Source organism: Plectropomus leopardus, chromosome 9, assembly GCF_026936395.1.
Source record: "Plectropomus leopardus strain MGB_pleo_1.0 chromosome 9, ASM2693639v1, whole genome shotgun sequence".
Lineage (NCBI taxonomy): Eukaryota > Metazoa > Chordata > Actinopteri > Perciformes > Serranidae > Plectropomus > Plectropomus leopardus.
Window position 1 is genome coordinate 15,800,284 of NC_142184.1, and position 15,680 is coordinate 15,815,963.

The following is a 15,680-nucleotide window of genomic DNA, read 5'->3' on the forward strand; positions in this document are numbered from 1 at the left end:
CAGTCATGCTGCTGTTCTAGAAAAGACAAAACATCATTGTCATGTTATAGCCTTGTAAGATGTATCTTTTAATAAAACGTTAAAATGTAAACCATCAATCTCAGTTGTTCCCTGTGGTATTGTAAATGGTACCAAATATTGATATTTTAGGTATTAGGTAGGTATTGTAACAACTTAAAAAATTACAGTATTGTGTCAACACTACAAAATACAGAAGAATACATATAAAATGTCAAAAACATGAGCCAGAACGCACAGCAATAATTAAACAACAATTAATTGCATGTTTCATACTGTTAACTAGGTATAATTCTGTCTTCTGATTTTTGTTTTGTTTGACTTAAACGTGGTAGTATATGAGTTTCTCGTTACAATATGCTACTTAATAAAATGAATGCATGATAAGGTTAAGTGTCAGTGTGTTCAGCCTTTTTTTGTTGTTGATTTTCCATTTGTCTTTTTTTAATGCCTTGATGTAATTTATTCTTTACTATGTGCATTCCTCTTTGAAAATTGTTCACAAGGACTAAAATAAATTGCCATGAAACAAAACGAAACAAATCTAAACTAAACTAAACTAAACGTACAGACATCACACTAGAAAAGCAATGGGCCTTTTGTAAAACAAAGTAAAAATGTCTATCTTAATGCAAAGAGGGCCGAGGGTATGTCTTGAGATTCTGTGATTCTGATTCCATCTGCTGGTCTTTGATTTTTGAATTTACTGCTGATGAAAGTTGTCTTGTAGATAGAAAGAAAAAAAAGAGTATGACACAACTCAAACCTGCAAATGATGAAAGCCTTCTTTAATCAGCAGCTACTCAAGTCTAGAGTACAATCACAGACAGCACAGCCTGTCACAAAAGTTTTAATTATCTAATCTGAAAAATGTTGCAGGGAAGTTTAGTAGTTTGCAGAGGACGAGTATCTTACACACACACACACACACACACACACACACACACACACACACACAATGTTTCTCTTTTGCTCTGCTGGTCTGGAAAGCTGCCAATAAGGTCAAAGCACAACAGGTCCAGACTGAAGACAAATGGCGGTATCAAACAGTTTAACTTGGCTGCCGCAGATGGCACAGTCATCTATCATCACTATTAAACTGACAAAAATACACACCCACAGCCCTTTACACACACACACACACACATATACATGCATGTGCGCATATATCATATACGAACGGAAAATGTGCTCAAAGAAAAACATGCTACAAAGTTTGTTGCACATACGTTCATTAATCTTTCATGATACTTTTTGAAACAGGCAGTGTTGAATTATTCAGCAAACTTCATAGCGGTACCATTGCTCTAATGCAGGAGTGTCATGATAATATCTTAATGAAGCTCTCTGCTGTCAGAGTTAAGACAGCTGCAGAAAGAAATGTGAGCACTTCAAGGACAGGAATACCAATCACCATCACCAGTTCAAATGTATGATCATTTACAAACCCTGAGATCAGATTTTAAGAGAGTGATAGCAGTTGACAATAAATGTGCAACAGATAAAGTGTAATACAGCTAATTTGAAATGTTTTTTGACTGCAGATGTATCCATACATGTGTACATATGTACATGCAGGACACCCCTCACCAGCCACAGTGAAAGCTGACACTAGAAGCAGCGTACGGTGGATTTCCATACATAGAGTCCCAAATGCGTGTCACAACCAACCTGAATGGGTGTAGTGCTTTGGTGTGGTGTCTAATAACTAACTACCATGTTCAGTGGGTCAGTGTGACAGAGGTGAAACATTAGCTCTCCGAGTCCCCAAAGCATTCTCATTTGTACTACTGAGTGATGTACAAGGGCGCAAAGATCAGTTCAAAAGAGAGTCAGAGAAACATCTCAATGAGATTATCCCTGACTTTATTTGGTATGAGAAACCACCACGTATCTGTAAGTAATCTTTACAAAGACCCAATCACTGGGGGTATTTCTTAACACCATTTCCAGTTATACTTTTGGGCATGTAACTGAGAGCTTTGGCATAACGGCTTCAAACCTATACCAATGTTGGTCTGGATGCAGGTGGAGGGAGATTCCTGCCAACAAACATCCATCCCAGCCTTGTTGTACTCAGCTATGTCTATCATACCACACCACCCCCATAGTCCGTCAGTCTTTATGTATACAGGCTCAAGTGTGGAAACATTTTTGCTAGCAGACTGGTTTGCTCTGTGGCCTGACTGCAGCAAATCATCATCATTTCCCTACTCACTTTATAATGACTCCTTCTTTGTTTTGTGTCAGAAGGTCTCATTTAAGGTTCTGTACATAGCCACTGATTTTTGCTTCACATGATCAGCTGATATAATCGGGATAGATTTTTAGATATTCACAGATTTGGGATTAGGCCTGTAACCACAGGAGATACATTTCCATAAATCCCTAGGGTTTTCCAACACATTAATTTGTCTGTGGTGGCCCACCATGACAACATCTGCCACCACATTTGATTTTGTACTTTTGGAGCTGTATTGTTCATTAGGAGCACTGTTCCTATATATATATATATATATATATATATATATATATATATATATATATGTATGTATATATATATATATATACCATTCACTTATGCATTACACCTGAGAGTGAAACGTAATCCGTTCATTCTGCTGGGTCTAAAAGGTCTAAAAGCTCATCCAGCGATGTGATCTGATCAGCTCTGAGTGTATCGACAGATCAATTTTGCACCCCTAAACTCAAACACCACAAACTGCTGCTAAGGAAAAAAAAGAACTCATGACGAGTTCCACCTGCGCTGTGTTCTCAGTGCTGCAAAAACCTATGAATTTTAAGAGGGGACACAGAATGATCCCCACCCTTTTTCTGTCATAGACGAAAGAATTCACCTGTAACACTATAGCTCTTACATTCTTGTTTTGCCCGGGGTTTGTGAGTTACTGGTCCTCCATTTATGAAGCCCTATCCAAAATACTTGAAAAGACCACAGATCAAAATCCGCTGACAGTCATTTTGGGTATTCAGTGTATTGACAGTTTTGGACAACATAATTTAAAAGCAAGCTTTAGAAACTGCATTATCATACATGTGCATGTGTGAATATACCTTGGTACTGTGTTCAGCCATGGTGTGGTAGTTGAGGCCGGCCTTGGACCTGAACTGCTTGTGGCACTGCTGGCACTTCAGGGCATCCTGGAGCTACAAGGGTTAAAGGCCAAAGAGTGGATCAAATAACACTTCTGTGAACTGATACTAACAAGTTACCCACTATTGCTGGCTATAGTCTTTATTGGCTCTGTCAATACAGCAACATTTCATCTGTAACCTAATAGAGTTTGTTATTACTTCGCAGTTTTGGTCACAACAAAGGACAAAGGCCACATCAAGCAACTTTGGGAACCAGAAAAGCCAATTTAACACAAAGTGTTCCTTTTTGTAGATTACTCTCCTCGCCTTGGTATTGATTTGGAGACAGAGGTGTTTTGATGGTGAGTGACCCAGCGGTAATGTGGTGATTCTGTCATTGCTTTACGGCAGACTGTCACTTTAATAGAGTCACACGCACCACTGGGCCAAGGAGCCATTAAAATGGCTGTACGAAGACGTCTCTCTGAGGGCCTGGAGGCTCCTGCACCACTCACAGCTGGTTTGTCCTCAGGAAAGCTCAATATAATGTATCTAGATGAACTTCTTCCATGCTTCATTCTTACCTTGTTTATTACTGCTATTGACCACAATTGAGTGCAATGCAAACGAATTGCAGAAGTGCACAGTGCCCTCTCTGTTGATCCATTTTGACTGATATCAGAGCAGATGATTAAAGGATATTGCATGAAAAAACTGGTTGAGATTACTGTACTGAGATACTGCCTGATGTTATTTCTCCAGCCTTCCAATCAATATCATTACTGTAAAGGCTCCCTAGACTCTGCACAATAGGGTCCTCAGGGAGACGTATCTAATAACGTTGTAGTGAAAGTCATAATCCAATGTGGAAATTACAGCTCTGGGTTGAGAGAGCTTTATTTCATACTCAGGCAGAAAAAAAACATTTAATAATAATTGTGATACACAAGTTTTGTCAATATGGTTTTTGTTGATAAAATATATGTGTTCCACTGAGGCGTTGAGCAAATTGTCTGCTGGGGATGTCCATGCAGATTAAAACATTGTGTCTTTTGCATCGTGCAGAGTGCTGCATCGAGTTGGGTACCTGCAGGTAGCCTGTGGGTGACCTGCAAAAAAGGTGATTCATGGGTGGTATTTTGTATTATTTTAATTTCTGGGATCGGTTCTGAGTGAAAAAGAGAAGAAGCATGCTGGATCACAGATGATGGATGATTAATATATTAAAATAAAATTATAATAATCATAACTTAATGTTTTAATGTTAATGTAATGTTAATCCTCTGACGGCTGTGTCATCTCCATCTTCTGTGCCTTCTGTAAAATGAGAGCCACTTCAGCCAGGTGCATTACTAAAAGGTATGTTAACTGTGGAGATGTGCTGCTCAATATTATGAGAAAAGAAGAATACATAAATGAATCAGCTAGATTAAAACAAGCTAAAATATATGAATAAATTGTATTTACCTTTGTTAAAAAATGTAATATCTTCATGTAGAAAAATGTCCCAAAATGATCACTTTAAATGTGCTGCCTAATCACATTATACTAAGAGCGCATGGTTATTTTAGGATTTGCGGTTTCATGAGGGGCCACAGATCTTGTGTCAGTGGGTTGGGTCAGGGTGTGGAACGAAATGATCATATGCGTGGTTGGCGTGGTGTGTGCAGTATTGCACATCATGATTCTGATTCAGGAGCAGGTCTTGAAAATCAGAACCTGTGCAGGACTCTGACATAGTATCAAATGCTACACAGGATCCTGATTTAAACAACACCATAGACTTCTTCCCAACTGCACTGCTAACCCACAGCATTCAGCAGATATTACACGATAGTTTGATATTAATGTCATTAAGATCTCATTTAAATTTTCAGCAGCCAAGCTCCACCAGAAGCAGATGTGAAAGCAAGCCTGTACTGTGGAGTTATCTCAGAATAGTATTAACTTGTTTGATAAAAAAAAACCAAAAACAAACATTTTTTTCACTTGCACAGCTCTATCTGAGGTTGTGACAGCACACACACCCGCCCCACTCCTAGTCTGATGGACAGCTGTATTGCCAACTGACCTTCTGGCATATCTCCATGTGTTTCTTGAGACCATGGATTGTTTTCCTGGTGACGATGGAGCAGGTGGGACACATCACTTCACCTCGCTCATGGATTGCTCGCTGCCATTGGGTGTCAGCACCTAAGAAACACATGGAAACAGTATTACTCTCTATAGTCAGTTAGCTAATCAAATATTACTGACCCTGTGTCCTTATGGGTAACATTTCCATTTGTGTACTTAGCATTGCTGTTTCTTTGTCTTACTTGTTAGCATTTGATAATATGATGTGATAGAAAATAATCACTTACAGCTTGATTCCCAGACCTCAAACCTAAACAGAGGTTACTGATCATCTGGACGGGGTTATTTTGTAATTATTACCATGCCACGGTTTATTGTATCTGTTATTAGCAATTTCCTTAACACATGTATTAATAATTTGACAAAATAATAAATCAAACACTTTGTTAAAAGCTAAATTGTTTCAAGTTCTTTGTTTGCCATGAAGTTTCAGCCTTTGAATCAGAAACTCAGCCAGGGCATCCAGCAAATATCACGTCATCTTGATTTTTATGTTATTGTTCTTCACTTGTGAGACCTCAGAGTGTGCACATAGGCCAAGGTGGCTGGGCATCCAACCTCAATACTTCTGTTCACAGAACAAACCAAGCACCAAGTGTTGTCATGTTCAGGTACCAAAAGATGGTGCTACATGCTTAATCTAATTCACAGTCTTATTTGGTTATTAACTTAGACAAATATCAAAAGAGTGTGGTAACAATTAGTCAATTAAGACGACAGATGACAGTCTGCAAAAAAATAGACTTACAACAATTTTAATGACAAAAATTATAATTTATGTTATTTAAATGCCAAAAATTCATTTCCCAATTTTTAAATGTGAGTAGTAGCTGCTGTTCTCTGTTTCATATCATTGTAAAGACATCCTGCTGGGCTCTAGGGCATTGTGATGGGCTTTTTCCTATATTTTCTAACATTTTACACACAAAATGATTGATTGATTGAATAAACAAATAATTGAAAATGTCGGTATAAAATCACTAGCTGTAGCACTATATCACTACTTTGTAGGGTTGCACAATATGACAGGATAAACCACGCAATGGTAGAAATATGTCCACCAATGGAGATTTGGCAATACTGTTTCTACCGGTAGGGCTATTTAAGGAAGCCTGTTACTTCTAATGAACACAAGTTAACAAACTTTTAATTGATGCACCGCTAGGAATCTAAGACCGCCATAACAACAAGAACTCCCATTGTGCATGTGCTCACCTTTACACAGGGTTGTACCTTATACCGTAATAGACAGAGTAGAGGAGAAATAACACATTAACAAGGCTATGATTCTTGTGTGATCTCATGTGATCTTCTGATTCTCACGTGATCTTGCTGCCTTGCAAGGTAAATTGATTCAGGCAGAAATGGAGGAGAGTGAAGTTGTAAATACAGAAATTTGTAACACTAACTTATTGTTCTCAGGAACCTTGAAGTCGCTATGAGGTTTAGTTTTAGTGTTTTGAGTCTTTTGTTTTTTATTCAAGTGTTGCTTGTGAGGCAGTTTTGGTTGGCTTGGTTTGTTTTTTTTGTGTAGAAATTACAAATAAAAGAGTAAATTAATGAAATGTTATGATGTACGGTTGCTTTAAACCATTTCTTAATTTAGTTTACAGAACCATGACTGTATCATATATTGATAACATTAAATTAAATTGCATACACTGTGTATGAAGATTTTGGCCATATCATTCACCCCACAATTTTGTGATGTTTACTATGTATCTTTTTTAAGGCTTTAAAAAAATATCCAGTTATTCACCAGAACTAGTTGTAGCTGGATCTTTCTTAGAGGACTGACTTGAAGAAGGTCTTCTCTGAGGCTCCTCATTGAACCCACTCCCCTCCGATCTCTTCACACGGCCCGCCTTCAGCTTCTCCTCCACCTTAGTCATACCTACAACAAACACACAAACACACATAGAGAGACACACACAGTGGTGTTAGTAATTAATACTCCCATTGAACATATTCAAGGTAAAGTGAGTGATACAAGCAGACAGGAGGAGGAGGACAGCTGGAGGACAGTGCTGAACAAGAGAAATGCTAATAAGAGGAAAGTTGATACTAGATATAAAAAATAAAAAAGAGGTAGAAACTGAGAAAAGGAGGTTGTTGTGAGTTATACTGAATCAGTGACTGAAAGAGAGCAAGAGAGAGCAGTCCTGCAAACTGTGGATGGATTGTCTGATAAGTGATGATAAGTTGTTAACAGCCCTGTGTATGCTATATGAGTCACTGAACATTTTCAGAAAGAGAGAGATACTGGAAAAGCTGTGCGTATGTGATGTGTGTGAGGCAGTGATTCATTATTTCGAATATTAAAACACCTCTACGGTTACATTAGCACTGTTGAAAGACCAGCACCATTGATCAGCAGCAGCAGGGAGCATTCATAATAACTTGCGCAGCCAATCACACGCTGTTGTCAAGTTGTTTTGAACGAGCCACAACCCACAGTCTTCATACCGCTTTCCAAGCTGTGGTGCATACAGTGTGTCCTCCCATGGTTTTCATTACTAGGTGAATCATCATCATGTGGCCTGCTGTATTGTCAGTAATCAATGATGAATCAGCCTGCTCATCCTAACAATCTCTTCCGAACTTCCTTTATTCACTTATTAATATCACCCCACTGGAGATTGCCGCACAGTATTGTTTGATTGTTTTGTGCATGTATTCATCAGAAAACATCTTTTACCATCAACAACAGGGTGAAGTGAGGCTACATCCTCACTAAAACGTCTTCATTTCAAATGGCATTTTAAACTAACACGTTCTCTGTACACACAAGCCTTTTAGCACAGTTTCAGAAACCATCTCCACCCATACCAACATGCCCGAAAGAGCACCTGAATCACATGACCATTCATGTAAACAAGACATACACTTGCTAATGTAAACAGGAAGCAGATTGTCTACTCTGCAGTGGGTTGCTTGTTTACAAAAAATACTGCGGAGATGGTGAAATGTAAGACCAGAGATTTCTACGCTAGGACCAACAACCAGGTGGAACTGTTATTGAAAGTAACACAGAAGCATAACACCGTGTTTCCAAACAGCCCTGGGTATGTCTGCGAGTCAGCAGGAGGTGAATTTATTCCGATGTGATCTCCAACATGTTTGCAAACTCCACCTTTTGTGGCAGCTTTTGGATAGACAGTATGCACTGTGCCAAAGTAAGTTAGCATAAAAACAAATTAGCTGACAGATTGATTAATGTAATAGAGCTCAATTTATACATTGTGTGTGAAAAGAGAAATGCCGAAGGTGTTTTTAGCTTGCTAACATTGGTAGCATGCTAGCTATGTGCATGTGCATGTATATAGCATATGTCTTTCAACAAAATATTTCACAAATATTACACACCTGACAACCCAACTTCCTCAATTATTTGTTGCTATGTAGAATCAGTCCTGTTTGTGTCAGACAGACAGTGAAAAAACACTCAAAATGAACTTTTCTGTCATTTCTGCTGTAGCATTTCTATCCATATAGAGATGCATTTCTTTGCAATGAACTCTACGGGTGTACTCCATATACTAGAAATGCAGACACAAAGTAAAATTGTGTGGGAGCGAGGTGTAAGGGGGTCAAGGCAACAGAAAACAGAGCTGTTGCAAGGCAAATCTAGCAACACATTAGAGAGGTACTGGGAGCATTATCAGTTGCCGGAGGAAACAATGATACTGGGAAATGAGTAACATTACTCATTTGGAAAAATTGAAATCAACAAAACTACGTAGGCCTAGTTACAATGTTTTGACACACTGTGATGAAGAAGACACAATCGGGAAGTGAACTTTGGCGTCTGCTCCAGTGTTTCCAAAAGTCTGTTTCTGCCTGTCCGGCTACAACATGACTCCAGTTTTTTCAAATTAAACCAGAGTCAGCAGCATTTCAAAAGATCTCACTTCAAGGTGCTACTACAAGGGGCTACAGTGGCATGGATGATAGGTGTATATGTAGCAATAGTTGTTTGTTAAAAAAAAAACTATTAGTGTGGATTTGGCCTGAGAGAAATTTCTGTATTTACCTTTCAATCCGAATGTTCCAGATATAGAAGGCTGCTCTCCAGTGAACTTCTTGGGCGTTTTCTGCTTCCGTCCTGGCTCAAGAGAAAAACACAGGGCAAGGAATGGTCAAACAAATAAAAGCAGAAAAAGGAAATATGTTGTCTTTTACAAGATTTGCTGTAATCTTACTGTGCTTCATTCGCTCTGGGTCTTCATCAGGGAAAGAAGGTGGAAGGCTGCCTCCTTCACTTTCACTGCCCCCCGCGTCAGACGACGTGCTGTGGGACTGCTGGGACTGAGGCTGGACTGGCTGGGACTGGTGAATCAGCGGTGAAGGCTGGCTGTGACTGTGCTGTTTCCTCTCGCTCTTCTGGTAGGCCAGCTCCCCGTTCTGAGAGGGCGTGGACACCTCGTGGGTCTTTTTCACTTTGAAGAACATTGGAGAGGGGGGACTGTTCTCCATGGGCCTGAAGTCACAGACCGAGGAAGGACAGTTTTGGACAGTCAGCATTATGACGTTATTAACACCAGTATGTAGGTCAGTGTGGATGGGAATGTGAGCTCTTAAATCCAAGTCACCTTTTCTTGGTACTGGACTTGACAGGGGTCTTTTGAAGCTTCGTCTGCTCGTCCTTGGGCTCCATACTAACTCTGTCTGGGTGGTTCCACAGCTTGTGCTTCTGCAGGCGAACCTTTGTGGCAAACACTGCCTCACAGTAGGGACAGCCATGACTCAGCTTCTCGGTTACGGTGGCCTGGTACAAACACAGACATGAGGAGAGGGGATTTAGAGGGAGCTCCCTCCCTACGCAAAATGAAATGACAGTCGGGAGCTGTTATTGGAAACATTTGGATGACAAATCACAGGCTCTTGAAACAACCCAAAAGCTCATGTACAGACCAGACGGTATAACTGGGTGATGGGCAAAAGGCCACACCCATTTTTGGGGGATGGAAAACTGAAGTTATCTAAATGTCAATGCAATTTGACATGTTTGGATTATAATTTAGGCACATATGTTGTATACATCTACTTTTTGTTAAACAAACTAATATTTTATGGACATGTCTTGTAACTGTTTTGGGGCTTTGCCTGAACTCCAGTGTTGGCAATACCCAAGAGGCAGAGGCTGATTAATGAAGTCAATACAGAAGTGCCGAAAACTGCAGTTCACCAAGTGGTCACTTGAGGCTGGCTCCAAAACTGAGTAAATCCACACAGACATTCATATTATAATGCCCAAATGTGTGAACATGTTCATTTACAGCAGAAATTAACATGTTTACAGCCTAGTACAAAAAGTGTTTTTTAGCTTATGGCTTATTTCATCATTTATGACAACTGTATGGGGGGTGAACGCTTGCATAACTCACCCATTGAATTTTATTAGGGCCCAAAGTTACGCATATTTAAGGGAAGGCGACTTCAGTGACAAGCTGTTTGCAGTCGTCATTACAGTCCATGAATCAGATCCACCACTCATTTCCCCACAGCTCCAACCTCTTGTCCAAACATGGCAACTTCTAGCTCCAAACAACAGAAAATGCCGAACTCGAGGCTTCACAATGGCAGTCCACAAACCAGTGGGTGACGTCACGAAAGCTACATCCATTAGTTATACAGTCTTTACCCTTCAGTCTTCCTTGTTCAAGTGGATCAGTGACCCACACAATAGTTGGATATTGCTTATTTGGACATCTATACATATTTGATTAAATCACCAGGTATCATTAGGCTAAGTGTTGTCTGTAAATAACGAACCTGTTTATAGCCAACTGTTTTATCTAACACTATAGGCTGAGATTTAGTTGGAGACAACAGTCTGATGCCAGTATTCTCTGTGACTGTACTGCAACTGCCTCCTACTCAAGCTAACATTGGCTATACGTCATTTGGAACTGTCACCAACATTATTTGGCAATTTACCACACTGACATGAATATTTACAAATCTTATGCGCCTCAAATCTCAGTGTGAAGGTCTTGGTTAATGCTACACAGCTTTGGGGCATTTTCTTATTTCTCATAGCATAATTTCTTTCCCCCAAAAGGGGGTGCAGCCTTGGCAATGAGACAATACAAGTCTGGTCTATATACAAAAATCACTTAGTTTTTGAGGTGTGGGCATTATAAGCTATCTGGAAGTTTTAAACCCTGACTGTAATTTATCACAGCCTGCCATGATCCTTCTCTTAAAGCTTTTACTGTGATTCACTGTTAAGTCTGCTCTGAAGGTGTAAATAGCCGCATAGCAGGAAAGAACAGAGGTTAGTGACTCACCCCCTGGCAGCGTTGATAGTGGTACTTGACGCCATAGATGCTGGGAAACTCTAACCAGCAGCCTGAACACGGACACTTAACCCTGGAGCGGCGCTTAAACTCTTCCTTCCATTGTACTATCATATGGGCCTGCTCAGGGGTGAGGAAGAGAGAGTTCAATACATGCAAGGATTATCGCTATACTGTACTGTATATCGTGCATATTCATGGGGAGCTGCCTACTCTGTGCAGGAGAAAAATGGAGCCCACTTCAAACACCCACTCAGTTCAAAGAGGGATACTCACAGGGATGCTTCTCAGTTCCTGCACTTCTGCTTTAGGGCGACCTTTCCTCTTCCCCTCTGCTGGTTCATCACACACTGGACCTGGTAGAATGAGAGAGAAAACCATTTCTGAGCTAGCACAGAGGACTTCTTCATATTCATGGAAAGGAAACATTAATTAATTATATTTTTATATTACAACTTCTACATGATTTTGACATTTCACAGAGCTACACAAACTTCAGTAAAATACCCCTTTCAAGCATCCAAAATCCCTCAATGGGGGCTGCGGGGTGACGTCAGGTAATGTGGGAAATCAGGTAAAATGGGACAAATAAGGTTTTACATCTTGGGCTCTTTAAATATTAGCAGCCAGTCAACAAACATGTTCTTATGTTGTTTCAAAAAATTTGTGATTAACAATCAAAAAATTTATTTTTATTGGTTTGATATAACCAGTATGGGCCAGACAACGAGTGAAAAAAAACCTAGTCCAAGAACCTGCAAGGAAAGCCATGTGGCATGTTGATTTTTCTCATGTTGGTAATAAGAGTACTGCAGCAAAAACAGTAAGGGTATAACAACATAATGGTTGTTGGTTTCTGCTTTTTACTAAATATTTGACTTATAATCAAAATATTTTCACTAAACTCTTTAATTTTTTATGGGAAAGTTTGAGTGAGTATTTGATGCATTCAGGTAGTATGGGACAAAATAATTCTGCTAAAATGGGACATTTTTCTGAAGTAAAACTAGCATGTTTTTAGGTTACAAGGTGCCGTAAAATTACAACCCTTTCACATTCCAGACATTTTAATTATTTTTATCACTTTAAAATATTAAATATGATTCTGTGAGTCCATGTCCACCACAATACTCCAGAATTAGCCATATTTTTTACACACAAATGCAAGTCCATTGTAGAAAATATGCCACTAATGAAACAGACAACAAAAGAATGAGGACAGCATGACAGAAAAGTTTTTTTTAATAATTTAATAATTTGTTAATGAATTGCCACAAGTTATATTATGATTCAATGAATAAATCACTGGACAATTAAACAACAAACAAAAACGATTGTCCCATTTTACCTGAACATGCTATCGGATTGAGGTTGGGGTTCTCGACATGTTTGAAGGTCCAAAGTTTCTAAATCATTTTATTTAACAACATATTTTCTCCATAATAATAGAGCAGAGAACCATACAAAGTTGTAAAAGTAACACTCAAGGTAGTCTACAGAGTTTTAGGTGGCTTTCTTGGTAATATTTAAACAAAATGTGGGCACGAACACATTTGACCGAAAAAATATATACAGCTAAATGTTAGGTGTGACTGTCAGATAAACAAAGAAAGAGAGTGTGTGAATGTGTGTTTCGGAGAGAGGGCAGCGTGGGTAAAGGCCCTCTGTTGAGCCAAACAGATCAGCTATAAATCGCTAGCATCTGTGTGAACCTCTGACACAGCACACAGCAGACCGACTGCCTCAGCTCTCTCTCTGCTCCCTATTGCTTTCTCCCCCCATCTCTCATACAGCAGCTTCCCTCTTTCTCACCTCATGTCTGGCTTTCCCTTCCTCTCCCTCCACACACCCTTCCCAATCTTCCTCCGTGCAAAACTTCGGAGAGGAAAGGCGGTGCACTGGCTCATTACTGCACGCTTCTCAGCTACAATTAGACCTCTGCACTATCAGCCATGCACTCTATTTCCTCTATACAGTGCTGCTTGAGAGCAGGAGGAAAGATGGAGAGCTGAGGATGAGTGTATGCATGTGGAAGAAGAGGAGGGAGGGGGAGACAAAGGGAGGAGAGGGAAGCAGAGGATGCTGAGGGAGAGAGGAGAGAATTGCAGAGGCAGATGACTTCTTGCTCTGACCAAGCAGAATACTGAATGACAGTGCTGCAGGTAGGAGCTGAGGCTGTACTCTGCTCTTCAGAGTGATATATCTTTACATGTGCTCTCAACTCCCCCTGCATTGATCTGGTGAGACCGGAGAGCGGCAGCAGAAACAAGGCGAGCAGCAGACAGAGGTGCTGCAAGAGCCTATTCAGTCATATCAGATCTAGAAAATGTCAAAGGGAAGCTACTTGAAGTGAAGATGATAGTCCTTTGTTGTGAAGTGGAATGCAGCAGTGGTCTTGCATAGACTCCCTTTTGAATTTGTGTCACTTCCCCATGCTGAGGAACACGACATTGTGTCTGCCAACTGCTTTCTTCTCCTGCAAACTCATTGACAAGCAGCGGCAGGATGCACACATGCCTAGTACGGCTCATTTGTGGTGCATCCCAAACTGGATCAGAGCACTGTGTGTGCCTACCAGGATTATAGAAATGGTTGGAGGATTTTTCATCAAATAAATGAATTGACATCCTGCCATCGTTGCACATACAAAAACAGCTCGTGTCTGCTAAAGGATAGCCTCAGACCTAAAAAAAACATCTCTCTGTGTCAGTGTATACAAAATGTGCCTCACCTGCCATGATCTCCCTTTTTCTCGTTTCCCTCTGTTTTATTACACAGTGTCAACTTTCCCTTTTCCCCTCGTTTGTCTTCTTTTTGTTTCTCACTCAGGCAAAAACACAGGACGACGGATTATATGTAATTTTTTACTTCAGTCTCACAATAATAAGGTAGAAAGAAAATAAGGCAAGGCTGAATAAGATTGAATGAAAAGTAGCACAGCATTGCTGGCTGTGTTTGGGAATAGTTCATGACACAAGGTGCAAACACGCACAAAAAAGCGCACACAGGCACACACAAACAAGTACACAAAACCATTACCAGTGTGTGCAAGTGTGATGTGCGTGCATAGATATGAGTGTATTAATATTCTCCAGGCGACAGAGCATTTCTCTATTAGCTGTCTGGGTAGCAGCTGGGGAGGTGATGCAGTCGGCGGTGCAGCTCTTGTGTTGAGGAGGAAATTGAGCATGCATTCTAATTCCTGTCTTAGAAAATAAAGGTCTTGTAAAAGAAAGGCATAATTAATGAATTCTGCTCTTGGGAAAGATATGTTCTTGTTGCTATGGGAATAAGATCCACTTGTCTTAGTTACCACTATCAGAGGCCTCTTTCCAGCGAGCAGAACAATTAGGCCCACATACAGAGGGCTACAATGCAAATAGGCATGTACACACACAAGCCGAGGAGGTGCAGCTGCGGGTGCAAACTTAACTGTAAAAATGAAATATAAAACTTGTCTTTCCTGGGGTGGAATATGCAAAACACACAAAAAAATGTGTTCAGTATCTACTTTGCTTTGCTTGCTTTGACTACGGGTAGTGCACTATGGCGCTCAGCAATCACGACCATTGTCTTGGTATGAAACAAAGCAGGCCCATTGTGTCAAATCTAAAGCCCGGTTCTCAAGCACAGGCCACGGGGATAAAACAGCTGTTCAACTAATGTCAGAGAATGACTCGCTCCCAGCTGTCTGCAACTGTTGCTCCGAACTGGTTAACCCTGACAGAAGAGAGGAGGAGAGGATAGGAGAGGATAAGAGAGGATAGGAGAGGAGAGGAGAGGAAAGAAAGGAGAAGAGAAGAGAAGAGAAGAGAAGAGAAGAGAAGAGAAGAGAAGAGAAGAGAAGAGAAGAAAAGAGGAGTCAGGACCCAGGAGTGCTGGCAGCTGCCTAATGATCTCAAATAACCTCTGAGTTCTCCTAGCTACGCCTGCAACTGCTCCCCCTGATAGCAAGGGTGCACACATTACCCACAAACACACACACACATGGGCGCGTACACAACAGTCATTTGTTTTCCTCGACAAACACTCACACAGGAGCCTTTGTCTGTGTCTGCACAGTAGGGTTTAGACATACTGTAGTTTAGAGAAAGACAGCGCACACAAATACAAACAACACTCACCACT

At 40.3% G+C, this 15,680-nt stretch overlaps 1 protein-coding gene across 6 annotated transcripts in view; it reads right to left on the minus strand.

The window, feature by feature from the left end:
* znf512b (zinc finger protein 512B) overlaps nt 1–15,680 on the minus strand; it is a 38,558-nt gene that overhangs the window by 10,710 nt on the left and 12,168 nt on the right. For 4 of the 6 annotated variants that reach the window (XM_042491535.2, XM_088082076.1, XM_088082075.1 and 1 more), the window contains 8 exons: nt 11,829–11,908; nt 11,544–11,672; nt 9,843–10,018; nt 9,453–9,730; nt 9,284–9,355; nt 7,010–7,144; nt 5,186–5,307; nt 3,094–3,186 (listed from right to left, as the gene is read on the minus strand). In XM_042491535.2, the coding sequence (XP_042347469.1) occupies nt 3,094–3,186; nt 5,186–5,307; nt 7,010–7,144; nt 9,284–9,355; nt 9,453–9,730; nt 9,843–10,018; nt 11,544–11,672; nt 11,829–11,908 (1,085 nt within the window). The remainder of the gene's footprint in view (nt 1–3,093; nt 3,187–5,185; nt 5,308–7,009; nt 7,145–9,283; nt 9,356–9,452; nt 9,731–9,842; nt 10,019–11,543; nt 11,673–11,828; nt 11,909–15,680) is intronic. The other 2 variants (XM_088082078.1, XM_088082079.1) reach the window with 1 other exon arrangement.